This window comes from Maniola hyperantus, chromosome 12 (assembly GCF_902806685.2).
Source record: "Maniola hyperantus chromosome 12, iAphHyp1.2, whole genome shotgun sequence".
In the NCBI taxonomy this organism is placed as follows: domain Eukaryota; kingdom Metazoa; phylum Arthropoda; class Insecta; order Lepidoptera; family Nymphalidae; genus Maniola; species Maniola hyperantus.
Genome location: NC_048547.1, coordinates 162,485 through 180,551, shown reverse-complemented (window position 1 = coordinate 180,551; position 18,067 = coordinate 162,485). Strand labels below are relative to the sequence as shown.

Genomic DNA, 18,067 nt, shown 5'->3' with positions numbered 1-18,067 from the left:
TAGAGCTCGCAAACAATCGGCATTGAATCTAATACATTAGGGATAAGTCAAAGGGCAATAGAAAACAATCGGAACATAAAAAAGAGGTCCTTATTCAACTAGATAAATTCCACATAATCACGTGACACTGAGAGGCTCTTATCTCGAGTCAAGTTAATAGTGCGGCCGACGCGCGACGCGCGGTACATCACACTGCGTGACGCGACCCTTTTTATGTGCCTGACAAAAATCCTGATGTGGGAAAACGAGTCACTCGGAGATATAATATAATATATTAAAATGTTTTATCTAGTGACTAAACAGATCCTTTGTCCTTAGCGTTGTAGTTTCATCATTAGGAGATCCCAGGTTCAAGTCGATAAAAAATTACACATTTTTTCAAGATATCTTGAATCTTGAAGGATTTGCTAAAATATTAATTTTACTCAATAGAAGTTTAGTGAGATGGTCCCATAAAGAATTCTGACTCCAACTCCTCTACTGCACTGCAGGGGTCCTACATCCCTAATGCATAGGGATTCAGGAATTTATGATGATGAATACTGAAGCCACCAAGTACCAGTTCTGTTATTGAACTCCAAGTCCCAACTCCTAAATCCTGATGCTGCAAGGTACAGCAATCCAAACTGCTAGGAATCAGTAACTGAATGTTGGGAACTGTGGAATTTGAAAAGTTTATAATTTTTGTAAGAATGAATACTACGACCACTGACTATTTATATACTCACTACGATGTTTATATACTCATTACGATGTTTATATACTCACTACGACTGTAGTTTTGCTAACCGTTTTTACTGCGGTATTCTATCAAAAGATTGTAGAGATTTCAGTGATCTCACTCAGAGAGAAACACCAAAAATTGTGCAAATTTCATTCGAGATCACGTCACACATAAAAAATTCAATGTAGAATTTTAGCGGCAACATCAAAGCGCAGCTCAAACGAGCTTGTGCGAGTTTTTGCAAATTCCCAAAGCGACGGATGCTGCAGATGGCTGAGATACGAATCGCTGGGAGATGTCACATGGTATGAACACCTCTCTACGTGAAAACTTTTTCTTGTACTACATCTACTGTTATATGGGTTTTTGTTAGTTTCACGACAATTTTATTTGATGAAATAACTATTAAATGAGTCGCGTATGTTGTGTTTAAAAAAAATAGTAGGTACGTGACAGGTCGAGATGGCAATCGGACTGGAGACGCCCCGCATACCCGCAAAACCCCCACCTCATACGTCGATTGCCATCTCGACCTGTCGCGTACTATTGAGATGGAAACTGTTTTTGATGTCGAGCTCGACACTTTTGATGCATTATAGCCTAAACTGCTTGTATTTGCTTTCGACCATCGATTAAATCGATGCTTTGAACATCAGGTTAGTAACAAGTGTAGTCTACAACCAAGCAGATGGCAAATTAATATTCATTCAACATTTATATTATAGTATTCTTCAAAACTTTGATAGAGTTTCTCTGCCCACGGGAAACGGCTTTCATGAAATACAAAACGCGCTTCGATTTCGATAATTCGCAACGTGGGAGCAATTCGGCGCAGGTCGTTGTCGTTCCGTCCGTCCGAGCCAATCTGTGTGAGCTCAACAGATTCTGTTACCCTCTCCGTGCTATTGTGTAATGGCAGTTCGACAAAACTCAGATACTAGCTGATCCGCCTCGGATTCCCTCGAGTGGAAGTTTTTGTAAATCGGTCATTCCCATCATAGCCATCACCGGCTCGCTATCAACACGGGTCTCCTCTCAGAATGTTGAAACATCTCTACTCCATATTGATGACTAACTTATGCTCGCGACTACACAAATTTTAAACGCCTATTTCACCCCTTTAGAGGTTGAATTTTCAAAAATCCTTTCTTAGCCCGATCCGTCCAGTAGTTTGAGCTGTACGTAGATAGACCAGTCAGTCAGTCAATCCTTTTATATATTTAGATGAAGATGATAATGTTTTGCAACTTAGTATTGTAAAACTTGTAAAAGTAAACAACAAGTAGGTATTTAAAGTGTTGTAAGTAATGAAGCAATTATACGGCACCAGCTGCCCGCGACATGACGCGGCGACGCGGCGACGCGGCGACAGGCAGACGCCGTGCCGCTGACAGCAGCGCTCGGCGGCTTATACTTGCAGCCACGTCGCACTGTAAACGAGTACCTTTCACTGAGCTGCTAACACCACAGTTATTTATGCTTCAAGCTTCAGCACAAATGTCCCGTTTTCGATACGATGCCATATATTCGGAAGGTCGGGGGTTCGATTCTGAGCACTTGAGTAGATATACTCGTGTGTCCCGGGCCCACATGTCTAAACTTTTTGGGGCTATGTTCTCTCTACGCAATTAAATAAATATCACTTAATTTAACGCCAAAGGATAACATCGCAAGGAAACCTGCATGCCTGTTCTCAAAGGTGTGTGAAGTCTGTCAATCCACACTTAGCGAGCGTGGTAGATTTTGGCCTAAACCCCTCTCACTCTGAGAGGATAGCCCGTGTTCAGTAGTTGGCCAGCGAAGGGTTGAGTCACTAGCTTCCTCCTACATCAATGATTTTGATGATGATAATGCCGCATGTACACGCGTCAGAGAGACGTTCGACCGCGTCGCTGCTGTCGCGCGGCATGTGTCCCAGCCCTTATGTACGCCCTCACATAATGACATTCCACGGCAGCGACAAGCCCTCCGCGTCGTCCGCTCCATCCGCACGCCAACGTGCGGAATGCCCTCCGCATCGTCGCTCCATCCGCACGCCAACGTGCGGAATGCCCTCCGCATCGTCGCTCCATCCGCACGCCAACGTGCGGAATGCCCTCCGCATCGTCGCTCCATCCGCACGCCAACGTGCGGAATGCCCTCCGCATCGTCGCTCCATCCGCACACCAACGTGCGGAATGCCCTCCGCATCGTCGCTCCATCCGCACGCCAACGTGCGGAATGCCCTCCGCATCGTCGCTCCATCCGCACGCCAACGTGCGGAATGCCCTCCGCATCGTCGCTCCATCCGCACGCCAACGTGCGGAATGCCCTCCGCATCGTCGCTCCATCCGCACACCAACGTGCGGAATGCCCTCCGCATCGTCGCTCCATCCGCACGCCAACGTGCGGAATGCCCTCCGCATCGTCGCTCCATCCGCACGCCAACGTGCGGAATGCCCTCCGCGTCCTCGCTCCATCCGCACGCCAACGTGCGGAATGCCCTCCGCGTCCTCGCTCCATCCGCACGCCAACGTGCGGAATGCCCTCCGCGTCCTCACTCCATCCGCACGCCAACGTGCGAAATGCCCTCCGCGTCCTCGCTCCATCCGCACGCCAACGTGCGAAATGCCCTCCGCGTCCTCGCTCCATCCGCACGCCAACGTGCGGAATGCCCTCCGCGTCCTCGCTCCATCCGCACGCCAACGTGCGGAATGCCCTCCGCGTCCTCGCTCCATCCGCACGCCAACGTGCGGAATGCCCTCCGCGTCCTCACTCCATCCGCACGCCAACGTGCGAAATGCCCTCCGCGTCCTCGCTCCATCCGCACGCCAACGTGCGAAATGCCCTCCGCGTCCTCGCTCCATCCGCACGCCAACGTGCGGAATGCCCTCCGCGTCGTCGCTCCATCCGCACGCCAACGTGCGGAATGCCCTCCGCATCCGTCTCCTACATCCACAGAGAGGCCCGACATCGCTTTCCATCTTATATTGTTCTAAATTATTACTCTTTACTTTCTCCTTTGTTTTGTTCTGTTTGTGATCAATCCAAGGTCTATCACTACCCATCAAGTGCCCATATTTCATTACCCAGAAAGTGTGTCTGTTTGTCGGTTTGATGGTTTGGCCTTCAATCATGTCGCAACGGAGCAACTAATCGACGTGATTTTTGCATGGGTTTAGTTGCCGCCATGCAAATTAAAATAAAATAAAAAGTACACACATCTTCTTGTTTGATAGTACGGAACCCTTCATGTGGGAGTCCGGCTGCCACTTGACCGATTTTATTTCGACGAAACTATGGATTGGAGGGCATCCTTTACGTGGAAAGCCGATTCTCTTCGACAGTATAAAGCAATACATTGTATCACGGATTCTGGTATCGAATTTGGAAATAAATTGGAACATGTCACTTCAGAACACAAACATTTTTGGATTCCCGGAACAAAGATACGGCGCAACACAACACAACACAATACAACACAACACAACACAACACAACACAACACAACAGCAGACAAATTGAATTGGCCGGAGATTGCACAAAAGCGTTATTCTTGATATTGGCCGAGCCCTCATCGATACCTACTCGTGTCATAAACTTTGATGTTGGTTAAACTGTTACATACACGCATTGTTATTTGAAATACTTAGTGCTGATTTCACCAACGCGACGTCGAGAAACGTAACCAAGGAATAAATTGGGCGTAATGAGAGTTTTTGTATCGAAAACCTGGCAATATTTCCTCGGATAAGACTTATTTTACGTTGGTGACCCGGCCCTAAGTCTACTTAAGAAATTATTTAATTTTTGTAACTTCTGTCAGTTTCCCGAGGTGGCCCACAACTTCACCTTGTTGAATTTAATGTGAATGTGTTACTTATACGTATGAATCTGCCTCGTGAAAATGTTCTAAATGAAGGTAAACCCGCATTGAAACCACTTGGAAATTAGGAGCGGTGCCACAGGTAGGTGCCACAGACAAACACATCTACATTATATTTCATGGGGAGTACTTTATTTAATTAACTGTAGGTACACCATGTACACAAGAGTCATCTCATCGCCGGCTCACTACTGACCACGGGGCTCCTCTCAGAATGAGAAGGGTTTGACCATAGTCTACTAAGCTCGACAAGTGCGGATTGGCAGACTTCATACACCTTTGAGAACATTATGGAGAACTCTCAGGCATGCAGGTTTCCTGACGACGTTTTCCTTCACCGAGCAAGTGATATTTAATTACTTAAAACGCACATAGCTCCGTAAAGTGAGAGGTGCGTGAGGAGTGCCTACTGCCTGGGATCAAACTTCCGACCTCGCGAATAGAAGGCGAACGTCTTAACCACTAGGCTATCATCGCTAAAAAAGGGCTTCAAACTAAACTTTGAAAAAAGTTAAAGATGCATCTGTAGTGCGTTTTCAAAGAGTATTTTGAGTGATTTATGTTCACTTTGATAACACCCGCGCCAGTAGTGGCAAAGCGCTATGTTCACTTTGATAACACCCGCGCCAGTAGTGGCAAAGCGCTATGTTCACTTTGATAACACCCGCGCCAGTAGTGGCAAAGTGCTGTGTTCACTTTGATAACACCCGCGCCAGTAGTGGCAAAGCGCTATGTTCACTTTGATAACACCCGCGCCAGTAGTGGCAAAGTGCTGTGTTCACTTTGATAACACCCGCGCCAGTAGTGGCAAAGCGCTATGTTCACTTTGATAACACCCGCGCCAGTAGTGGCAAAGTGCTGTGTTCACTTTGATAACACCCGCGCCAGTAGTGGCAAAGCGCTATGTTCACTTTGATAACACCCGCGCCAGTAGTGGCAAAGTGCTGTGTTCACTTTGATAACACCCGCGCCAGTAGTGGCAAAGCGCTATGTTCACTTTGATAACACCCGCGCCAGTAGTGGCAAAGTGCTGTGTTCACTTTGATAACACCCGCGCCAGTAGTGGCAAAGCGCTATGTTCACTTTGATAACACCCGCGCCAGTAGTGGCAAAGCGCTACATTGCACTGCAGTTATATTTTGAGCTAATACCTACCGTAACAATCTGTAGCCATCGGCATCGCGATCACTGAGGGTCGTGGATCGTGACCTGTACCTCAAGTTCTTCTCCTCTATGCTTTCCCCCATTACTCTGAAATCTATCCAAGACTAATACCATAACAAATTAACATCAACATTTTAATCTTTTGACTAAAATGATTAACAAAAACTAACCAAATAAAGTTATATCAAAAGGTAATGTTTTTTTGTTGAAATAGTTTTGATCTGGGAATGCGATATGACACCGGAGTAGTGTTAATTACTTAGTCAAATTAAATGGAACTGAAAATCACGGCCTTTGGTCTTCATACAAAGTAACAGTGTTGCGCCAACGCCATTTCGCGTTTGTTTACCTAACGTGTATCTAACGTATACTCCAGGCAGGACTCTAATGTTATTAATGGCAATTAGAAAGGGTTTCGCCTTCTTTTATATCGTGGCCTCAATGCTCTACCATCTACTTAAATAATAAATAGCGCAGTGGAAGCGCTAATCTCGGGAGAGGGCGCCATTCTTTGCGCTATATAATTAGGTTAATTAAGTTGTAACGCCGAAATAAACAGAAGCATATTTGAGTGATATTAAAACCTTTAAAGAAACGCAAAATTTTGGATAAAAGCAGGCATTACTTTTCCCAATTCCATGATATACGAAGAACTACAAGCCTAATCTAGGAAAAGCTGACTGACTGACTGATTTATAAACGCACAGCTCATACTACTTGACGGATCAGGCAGGCAGGAAATTTGGCATGCTATAGTTATTATGAGGTAGATATCCGCTAAGGATTTTTGAAAATTCAACCCTGAGGTGGTAAAATAGGGGTTTAAAATTAAGCTACTTTATTGTAATGTGCTAAAAAACGAATCTGTGAGGTACAATTTGCTCCGCCCGCCCTCCCACCACTAAATACGCAGGAAAATCAAGCAATACACATCACCAACACACAACACCGCGCGAATTTTTCAGAACACACTCAACACGTCAGTAAAATGATGATTTAAGCGAGGGCCTCTTCTCATTCTGAGAGGAGATTTTTTATTTATTTTATTTTAAGTGAACTTTTGTTCTTTTTTGAGAAAATAAAGTCTTTAAACCTAAAACACTATAATGTCAGACTTCAGACCCTAAAAGTCTTTGAAACAAGGCAATTAAAACGCTAAAATATTCCAACGCTCGAATCCTATCAACGTTGGTAGGATGGAAAATCTTATGCTAAGCCTACTCACCAAGATGATCGAATATCGATTGATTTAGAATTCGATCTATCGATATTAATTGATCATCTTGGAATTCGAGATCTGAACATAACAACGTTTGAGTAAAACGGTCCTAAAATTCTTTGAGTCAAAGTCAAAAACTGTGTAGGTACCACTATTTAAATTTCACACGATATCCGCTTGGTGCGCTAGCTCTAAATGTTTAGACGAACTTGAGCATTGAAACAAGATATTTAAAGTCTATTTCACTTTTATGCAGAAGTGTTTCGACGCTCGAATTCTATCAACGTTGGAGAAGATGGCAAATCCCATACTAAGGCCACAGGTCCGCCGCGCCGGGAGGTCGCTACGGTTTATGTAAATAATATTGAGTTCCAAGTTTGGTCCGCTGGGGCGCCAACTTCCACTACCTTGACAGTACTTACAATATAAACACAACTGTTGTACTAGTGTTGCTGAACTGATAGCTAAATTATATAGCCTGTATATAAATACAGAACAAGTACGTATATCGATAAATTTTTTTTTTTTTTTTTTTTTTTTAATACAATAAAACTTAAAGCTAGCCTTATCTAATTACTATATAAATCATAATCGATAAATTAATAATGTCAGTATTTCTACAGTAAGAGGATATGCGTGTGAAGCGGGTGGATAATACGTTGACGAATGACAGAAGTGAGTGGAACAAAAAGACATGTTGTGCCGACCCCACGTAGCGTGGGGTCGGCACAACCCCACGTAGCGTGGGGTAAGGTAAGGAAGAAGAAGTATTTTTTGGAAAATAAAAATTTATCGTCAGATTACGTATTATAATTAATTTCGCACCGAGTAACTTTTTTTAATGAAAATAACGAGCAAACGAGCAGTTGGGTCGCGTGATGTTAAGTGATAACCGCCGCCCATGTAGCCCGCCCGCACATTCGCAGCACTAGAGGAACCGCCAATGCGTCGCCGGCAAAAGTGTGTATGTTCTAAATCCACCACGGATTAGATGTCAGGTAGATGACAAAATGTTGTTTGTAGAGCTTCAAGCCTGTTTACATAGGATTTGTTCCCTCCACAGCCAAAGCTTCCCATCAGACCAGACCAGAAATTTAGAAATGATAAAATTCCAAACCCCTGCCAGGAATCAAACCCGGGACCTCCCACTAATAAGACCACAGCGCTTACCACTGCGCCAGGGAGGTTCATACTATCCTGACAAAGACGACTACTACCAAAGAGCCGGTGAGAAGATAATTGAATTTATCTTCAGCGTTCATTTAAATTGAAATTAAATCAGTCAGTATTACAAATGCATAAATTACTATTTCACATTATCTTCGTATGCATCAATGTTACTAATTGGATCAATTAAACTGTTGGAATGAATATTTCCATCATTTTATATAATTGTAATTATAATTATCCATCATTCTCTGCGCTCCACCATTTAAACGATGTAATAATATTTTCGGTTTGCAATTTTACGAAAATATTAACACAGTTAACTTTGAGTTAGTTTAGTAAAATAACAAAGGCTGGTAATTGATAATCTGAACTGATAAAACAGTAAATATATTATGCATATTTAGCTTTTACTATAGAAAAATAGTATGCTTAAAATGTACAAACATTTAACAATGACAGATTTACGCCTGTATTGCTATGTTTTGGCCTATCTTCACAGATTTTAAAAATAAAAATACACTACAACTGATTGTAATTTTTTTTTATGTGGGACTGACTTTAGTCTGCCCGCTGTGCGACGGCGGCGAGCGCAGCGTGCCGGCGATATGTCTTGTCGTGACCACCATTACAATACACACCTGCTTGAACATTATATGTTAAGTTGGGTATCTTTAACAATGATAGCCTCTTAAGAAAGCTCAGAGTCACTCACCGAGCCATGGAGAGAACTATGTTTGGTGTTTCTCTACATAGTCAAATCAGAAATTTATCCGTAGCAGAATCGAACTCTCCTGAACTAATATTGCTCAGCGGGTTGGAAAGTTGAACTGGCAATAGGCAGGACACATAGTTCAAAAATCGATAGACGTTGGGGTCCCAATGTGCTAGACCTCGCACCGAAAAACGCAACGTTGAAAGACTCCCGACAGGTAGGTAGACAGACGACATCAAACGAACGAGATTTTGGGAAATTCAAACGGAAACTTTAAAAAACTTAAATTCATTAATCTTAAAAGTTATCTCTTCTCTTAAAAAACTCTATTGTTTCATTTGAAAAGTTTTATTTTGTTTAATTTTACCATTACAGAGCAGGTGAAATAACAGCAGTTGTACTGAACCCTCAATATTTGTTTCCCACCGAGGCGATGTAATCACAGGCCTATTAGCAGTAACTCCGCAGGCGAAGACAACAGCTGGCAGATGTTATCGCGAGCCCGGGGTCGGCCGTTCGTGAACACGAGACAAACGCCTGCGACTGCGACCTCATCTGGTTGTAAGTGACAATACAATCTCAGAAACGGGCTAACTTAGAAGAAGTATGACACTTTAATTAAAGCTTAACTTAAGAGATGTATCTAAGCGGTTTCTATGTGGCATCGTGCGTTCCGGGGATTCGTTCTACGGCCAGACGTGTTCTAGAGTGGAGACCGCGTTCTTGCAACCACAGTTTGGGACAATTCCAGCTGCTGGGTTGACGACGTTGACGACTTTTTAAGAACGTCGTGGGAAATGGGTGGTGGTGCGCTCTCGGAAAAGTCTGTCTAAGATGAAACAGAATCAAACTTACTCGAGTTAAAAAACTTGGTATCAACGATGCGTCGTAGCATCATCATCATCACCTGTCGCACTGCCAAGGGTTACTGTTAGAGATCTCTCATAGAGACAAGTGCTTCCCTGTCCAATTTTACTCTCTTTTTCTCTTTATTGTAAATGTTTTTCGTACAAGTTCAATTAAATTAATATTACCAACCGATAGACGTCCACAGCTGGACATAGATCTCTTGCAGGGACTTCAACGGCACTTGAGTGCAACGGCTCCTGTCCGCCGAGTGGAGGGTCTAGCACCGTTACTTGCCGCTCTTCAACTCTTCAGATCCAGCCAGGAATCAATCTCATTCTAACTAGCTAGTATTGTTTGTCGAGAAGCTACCCGTAGTAGTAGTAGTAGTAAGTAGAGTTTCTCCGTTCTGGCATTTATTGCGTCCGCTCCGTTGAACATTTCAACTGACGGGAAATTGCATTCCTATTTTCTTTTGTTCATTCCTATTTGTTTAATTTATTTCTCTTTTTACGAGGGGTATTGATAGTGCGCTCCAGACAATATGACTTTAGTGTGGGTCTCAATTGAATACTAATCAAAGTACGTTGGTATGTCAACACGAAGACGCGTCTTTTCTATAATAAAATTATAATGTAAAGTGAACTTTGCTATAATAATATTATAGTGTTACAAAGTAAAGTGAACTTTGCTATAATAATATTATAGTGTTACAAAGTAAAGTGAACTTTGCTATAATAATATTATAGTGTTACAAAGTAAAGTGAACGTTTCCGGAACACTCTGGTTTGGACATTTCAAAATTCAAATGTTTTGTATCAAACTAGGTACATTATTTTGCAATTAATTAAGACTCTACTACCGATTCGGAAACCAGATTGAGAAAAAACGCCAAAAAACTAAGCAGTTATTGTTTTCACTTAAGTACTCGACTTATAAACTTAATCAATTTGAAGGTTCACGTCGTCTGCTTCAAATCAGCAAAAAAGAATCCTGGTTAAGATGAGATATTGTATGCGACAGAGCAGAATCTTCCATTTTTCAATCAGAAGATATTCTGCTATAAAAGCACGTCATTTTCCTCAATACTAGTGATATTGTATTGACGATGCATCGCGGGGATATTTCTGCTGATTAAACCTCGTGCAATAGCTCGCTAGTTCATGGAAAACTTATCCAACTGCAATCGGCTCCACCAGTACCTAGCGACTAGCGAGCGACCAATCGCACTGTACATGGTTACAAAAAACACTAACAATACAACTCGTATCTAAAAAAATACGACTGCTTTCCTAAAAAAAGATATTTAAAAAAACACATTTAAAATCTGCTCTATCGGCCAGATTTTTAAGAGAACAGATTAGTTTTCTTTTAAATTCAAATAAGTCCTACGATATTAGCTGATGCCTGTGACTTCGTCCGCGTGGATTTTTCAATCTAAAGTTTGAAAAATCCTGTGGGAACTCTGTGATTTTTTGGGATAAAATGGCGCGGTCACCGCACGTTGTGTTTTATTGCTCGCAGCCTCCGGAGACCGACCTCTCTGTACGCACGTCTCACCAACGTTGCTAGCATTCGAGAGTCGAAAGCTCGAAACACAATAATAAAAAAGTAAAATGGACCTAAAGAGCCTTGAATTGAAGTCAAAAATTCAATGCCATTGATTTTAAGTTTCGTTATCGTAATAAAAAACGTTTCCGCTTGAAGCGTTGTGCAGACAAACTAGAGCTTTAAAACAAGGCAGTTAAGATCCAGTTTACTACAACGCGGAAGTGTTTCGACACTCGAATATTATCAACGTCGGTGAGACATAAAGTCTCGTAGTAAGCGTACTGAGCACTTGTTCGCAGTTCGCACTCCGACTCTAGCGAGCGCCAATCATCTCGCGTACCAACGAGATTGATATCCTCATGACATCATGAAAATGTAAGTGACACTTGGGATTTCATCTTCTATAAATATTAAATTGAAGAAAGAGAGAAGCTATATATTATACAAGATACCTACGATTCGTCTTGATTTAAAATTCGTCTCGTCTTAAAGTCTTCGCAAATATGGTATCAAAATAATCACATACCTCCTCAATTGTCTCTCTCCTAGTCAACTAAGACACCTGCATTCATTCCTCAATACAATTGTAAGGAAAACTCTATGTATGTTAAACTGTACTGTGTTATTATCTTTTCGTAGCAATGTAGTACACTATGAAATATGGTACAAACATAGATTCTCTTGTGAAAACAAATATAAGCCGAAAATCCGACAGGATGCGTTGAGTCAGCGTAAATCAGACACCTGCAAGCGTTCCCACCGACTTGTCGGAATAACATATAAGCGTCTCAAAAGAAACAATAAAAACGCAGACGAAGTAGATGCGATTAATAGTTAAGACTACATAATCTATATCTAAATATATAAAAGGATTGCAGATAGCTATTATGACGTAGGCATCCGCTAAGAATTTTTTTTTGAAAATTCAACCCGTAAGGAGATGAAATAGTGGTCTGAAGTTTGTGTAGTCCACGCGGACGAAGTCGCGAGCATAAGCTAGTTTAGTAATATTCTTAAAGCCAAAGTGTGGATTATATCACTTACTCTATCATATACTATAAAGTTACATACTTTAGAGATCGTCCAGAGCTCATGTCGTAGCAGAATCTCTGAACCAATCGCAAGCATCTCTTAGCTTAAAAGAAATACATTGAAAATAAATTTTAACGAATAATGTCCCAAAAATTATTATAAATAATTTTCTCTATATTCAAAGTTTGTAAAGAAAACCTTAAAATGTGAAGACTTTATGGAATAATAGATTTCCCAGAAAAGCCCTACACCCACAAAACAAAATGTCCATTCAATACAAAAGTTTGTAAAATCGATGATGTCGTTGTCCCGGCGCGTGGCGCGACCTTGTCCTTGACGGCGAGGCCACCACCCACGGTCCCACCTCTCTAGCGAGGCGACGTTCACTGCTAACGAACGTCTGCTGTCTGTCTGTACTCTGTGCCCACGTGACGTTCGACTGAGCTTTTGGTGTCAATTATAACGACTAGCTGCGATACAGTACAATTGTCATCTACAATGTGACAGGCTCGTGGTTAGGACGTCGGCCTTCTATTGCGAAGCTTAGGGCTTCAATTCTGATCTCTAACTTTTTGAGGTTATGTGTGTTATAAGCAATTAAATATTATAAATTGGTTTTCCATTTGACCTGTAACGTTAACCGTGGAAGTAGGAATACCGACCGACTTGTGCAACTTTGCTTGTATTTTGCTGGGCAAGTTTACCGGTAACTTTATGTTAACCCATGACGTGCAACCGGCCCAAAGACGGCGTTAACGTCTTTAATATTAAAGCTTAACATGAATGTTGTTGTGTGTTGTGTGTTGTGTGTTGTGTGTTGTGTGTTGTGTGTTGTGTGTTGTGTGTATGATCCGGCCGGATCTGTGTGAACGCATCCGACCGTGCTGCGATAAAACCCGTACTGCAAAGCTTTTTCGCATTTCGGAAACTAAGTGCCTACTGTGTTCGCTCTGTTAGACTCCAGGTTTGATCTTGTTTATTTCGAACTAGCTGATGCCCACGACTTCGTTTGCGTGGATTTAGATTTTTTAAATCCTGTGGGAACTCGTTGATTTTCTGGGCAAAAGTATATTGTCACTCTCCATGTCTTTGACTATACCCATGCAAAAAACCACGTTCATCCATTTCTCCATTTCGACGTTTGACGACGACAACTTTTAAATATTAAAATTATAATATTTCGTGGCTGTATTTAACTTTCAAGTGTTCCCCCCCCCCCCCCCACTGTGAGCCGGCGTCAGCTCCGCGCACTCAGTTACTGGCTTCGCTAACTTTTGAACCAACGTTGGAACTTTTAATACTAGACTTGTGATATCTGCAACCCCCCCCCCCCCTCGACCTGCGGAACTGTGGAGGGTTGTTTAGCTCAACTACCTGGATGGCCATTAAAATTGTGATTAGATAGAGTTGGGAACTTGTTACTGAAATAAACATTTAAATTGAAATAAATAAATGACGAGTTAGAGATATAATTGGTATGCCAACTATGTATAACTATGTATAACTAGGTGACCCGGCTGATTTCGTTTGAACGGGATTTCTGAACATCCTTTCCTAATGAACAGTTAAGATAAAGAAAGCCTACATGAAAAATTACGTCAAGTTACGTCAGTCAATCTGTCTGCTTTTGTGCTTATACACATACCTATAGATAATGCATTTTGCAAACAACGCTCTCAGAGGTGCCTAAGTTTTAATTTACTAAGCCTAACACTAGACCAAAGCGAGCTGTGACTACTTCGAACGGAGAATATAATATATAGAACAGAAAATCAACTAGAATAAGGCATGTAGAGTTTTTGTCCGACATACCTAGATTCTCACGAAGAAAAGATTTTGTGTAATTTCAATGAAATCGTTGATGATGTCGCGAGTAACTATATGCACAACTTATACCTATGTACTTATATTTAAATTTAAACGTTAATTGACTTAGAAAATTTGTGGCGAAACAAATAGTTTTGACAAAAATTGTAGCTGTTACCTACCTACAGCGATATTGTATAAAAGTCACTAAAAATATTTAAGTGGGTATAAAAACGTTAGTTTGTACATTCACAAAGGATTCCGTTTATACAATAACGCTGAAGGCAGCAGTCGGCGCCGCGCGCGAACCGCGAACCGCGAACCGCGAACCGCGAACCGCGAACCGCGAACCGCGAACCTCGCGGAAACCGCGACATCGTTGCACATCTCCACAGCTGCTCTTTTATTCATATTCAAGCGACATACCGCAACTGTTGGAATTCAGAATGTTTTCGCTGCTTTAATTTTTTTTACAGAAAAATATATTACTGAGAATAACGCCCGTTAAACTTGCCGATGAAAACTATGAGAATTCACATATAATTTCTATTGTTATATCGCTGCAAACTGCAAAGCTGTTCCACACACTATTCGAAAATCGGTTTAGGGTTTATAATCTAAAAATCTAATAAAAAGATTCATCTTTTTCAAATAAAATTTAGATTCAACTGAACAGATCTTCTTGCATTGAATTTTTTTAGTCGTCGAAAATAAAAACGTGCTGATCAGAACACAGAATGTGTGCAGCGCGCGGCCCGTGGAGGAATTTTATGGTTTTGGTACCGATAGGTAGCTTGCATTCCGGGGATAGACATAAGCCACTTTTATCCCGGAAAAATAAAAAATTCCGACGGGATTTTTAAAAACCTGCGTCCACGTGTATGAAGTCACGCATTATCTAGTAGCTTTATAAAACAAATCTGTAACATGCTGCTACAGCAGTTGAGTCTGATATACAAAGCATAGTCTCTCTGCAGAGCTGTGAGCTACGCAGCGGCCAGTGAGGCGACCCTCCGTGACCCTCTTGTATGTGTTTTCATCACGTCACCACTCGTACTAACGAGTTGAAAGGTTATACGACTTGGTAAATATGACAAGACTGCACGGTTTTGCCTAAATTCATTCGGGCGGAATTTTTATATACGAGTACTCTCCATAAGCGACATAGTAGAGAGAAAAGCATTGAAAATGCTCGACATTCGAGGAATATCTTCCAAAGTAGGATAGATGCGAGGCACAATCCCGATACTCGTATCCGAGTAGGCAGCTTCACGCACGCCTTCCAGCGCGTACCTCTTGAAATATATTCCAATGCGCATACAAATATTACGCTTATTTAATAATATTTGTTTCATTCACGTTAGATGTAAGTGAAATAAAGTGTTATTGAACAAGACATTATCCCCTAGACGTTTCAGCCACGAGGCTATCGCGACTCTAGAAACAGATGATAGAGGAGTTGATGAGCGAAGCTGCAGGTCATTATGCTAAGACACATATCAAATTCATTTTCCGCAGAAGTAACATGAGGGTCTCTGTGTATTAACGTATGACTACACTTAAACACAGATTACATTCCGCACTGCACTCCTGCCACTAGGTATTATTGTACGCAACAGGCCGAGATGCCAATCGGGGAGGGAACCCAGTGTGCAGAGCGTCCCCCCACCTATTACCCCGCTTGCCATCTCAACCTGTCGCGGACTATAGGTACACGCCACGCGGTAAATGCTCTTGCGGCCACAACTTGTAATTAAACTTCGTCAAAATTGCACCACAACACAATGTAAATGTGCGAGCTGTTACTGGCACCAAGGACACGCTGTAACACCGCGCGATTTTCTTAATTTAAATGACGAAAGTTGGAAAACTTTAGTCTGTTTACTCATATAAAAACTTGCTTACTGCTTATCAGCTTTAGATGACTATGACCTCAACCATTCTCATTCTGAGAGAATGAGCGCTCAGTAATGGGCTCGCGATGACACTGATTTGTCGTAAGTAGGATTTGGTACGCACATCGCTGTACCTAGCTATTAATTACTGTAACAATGGCGCCGGAAGCAGTCGGTACACCGTGAGCGATCCGCGTTACATATTCAAAGCGCGCGTCGTGCGTCGGCGGGATTTATGTTATTACGTCGTATATTTATCGCGCTCGTCGGATACTACTCCTACGCCGTAGCGACCGCTACGTGCCGTGCGTAGCTCCTACTACGTGCCGCGCGTAGCTCCTGCTACGCTTCCGGGGGAAGAAGCATTATCATCATCAACCCAATAACCCAACAAACCAACAAACAAACACACTTTCGCATTTATAATGTGGGTATAGGGATTAACATAAAGCTTAAGTTCTATAGAAGGTTCTATTTAATGCAAAAAGTTAAGAGTCCCGTCAAGAGGGCCATCCCTCTCGCCTGACGCCGTGACGCGTCGACTTCGCGAGGAGCCTTTGATCCCGCACTTAATTGACTACACTGCGCCTCACGAGTGACAGGTTTCTGTCCCGGCTTTCTTATTTTTCACGAAAAGTATCGAGGGATATACTGGCTGTTGACTTTGTAATAAATCTTTAATGAAGTCAAGTTGCACATAAATAGATCAACTCAGTCGATTTTTAAACTAAGTATTTTAAGTTCAGGCGAGTATGTGTGTATATTTTAGACAAGATGAACCATATACACTACTGCTGTAGAATCTTCGTAGGTTTACATAGACTTGTTATAATCATATTACTGTAGGTTTAGTATTCGGTTTACGTAAGTAATTATCACCATTGCATCATTATCTTACAAAAAAACCGGCCAAGTGCGAGTCAGACTCGGGCACTAAGGGTTGCACGGTAATTCAAAAACTATGATGCATAAAAATAAATAAAAATCTGTTTTAGAATGCACAGGTGAAGACCTTTCATATGATACCCCACTTGATATAGTTATTTTACTTCGAAAATTGAAAATACTAATTATTAGTTCATGACCACAATTTTTTTTTTGTGTGATCGAACTCTAAGTTCACGGTTTTCAGATTTTTCGCCAAATGTCAGCTATAAGATCTACCTTGCCGCCAAATTTCATGATTCTAGGTCAACGGGAAGTACCATGTTCTTGACAGACAGACGGACAGACAGACAGACGACAAAGTGATCCTATAAGGGTTCCGTTTTTCCTTTTGAAGTACGGAACCCTAAAAAGTGTACAATGGTACCCAATTTGAGTAAATGATTTGAGTTTGAAGGCCCAAATTCAAGTAAGATGTTTCATAATTTGACTCTACTAACGACTACTTTACTAACGACTACTCTACTAACGACTACTCTACTAACGACTACTCGTAGTTCAGACACTTTCGTTTATTTAATAGTATTCTATAATTGTTAACTTACATTTGAAAGCCAAGACATTTAGAGCGTTACCCACAGAGACTATAGGCCAAATCTCAACGCTTTAGATGAAAGCCAAGACATTTAGAGCGTTACCCACAGAGACTATAGGCCAAATCTCAACGCTTTAGATGAAAGCCAAGACATTTAGAGCGTTACCCACAGAGACTATAGGCCAAATCCCAACGCTTTAGCAATGTTTGATATATTGTATTTAAAAACTGTGGAACCAACTCCCTTCGAAGGAGTTCCCACTAGAGTTCAACATGGGGCGAATCAAATAATTCCTGAAAGGCTGGCAATGCATTGGCGGTTCCTCTGCTCATGCAAATATACATAAGCGGTCGTAATCACTTAACATCAGGTGACCAGCCTGTTCAGTTTCTCGCTATTGTTATTTAAAAAAATCTAAATACGAGTGTTAGGTTAGACGCTCGTCGTAACAAGCACTTTGGACACTTAAAAGTTAATAATGAAACTTATTTGGAGATCCGCGACCTCTGTTGAATGAAACATTTTCCCGAGCCTCCTTAATTCCCGACAATTATGATAATGTCACGCGGCGGCGGCGGCGGCGGCGGAGGGAATCCTGTAAG

General features: G+C 41.9%; 1 protein-coding gene across 1 annotated transcript; it reads left to right on the top strand.

The window, feature by feature from the left end:
* Positions 1–2,574: 2,574 nt before the first annotated feature.
* LOC138403131 (mediator of DNA damage checkpoint protein 1-like) lies at positions 2,575–3,702 on the top strand. Its single transcript, XM_069502370.1, has one exon. It carries the CDS (start codon positions 2,575–2,577, stop codon positions 3,700–3,702), a length of 1,128 nt encoding a protein of 375 aa, XP_069358471.1.
* Positions 3,703–18,067: the final 14,365 nt, after the last annotated feature.

Excerpts from the sequence above, each read along its gene's own strand:
- LOC138403131 (XM_069502370.1), top strand. The coding sequence starts at position 2,575 with ATGCCGCATGTACACGCGTCAGAGAGACGTTCGACCGCGTCGCTGCTG.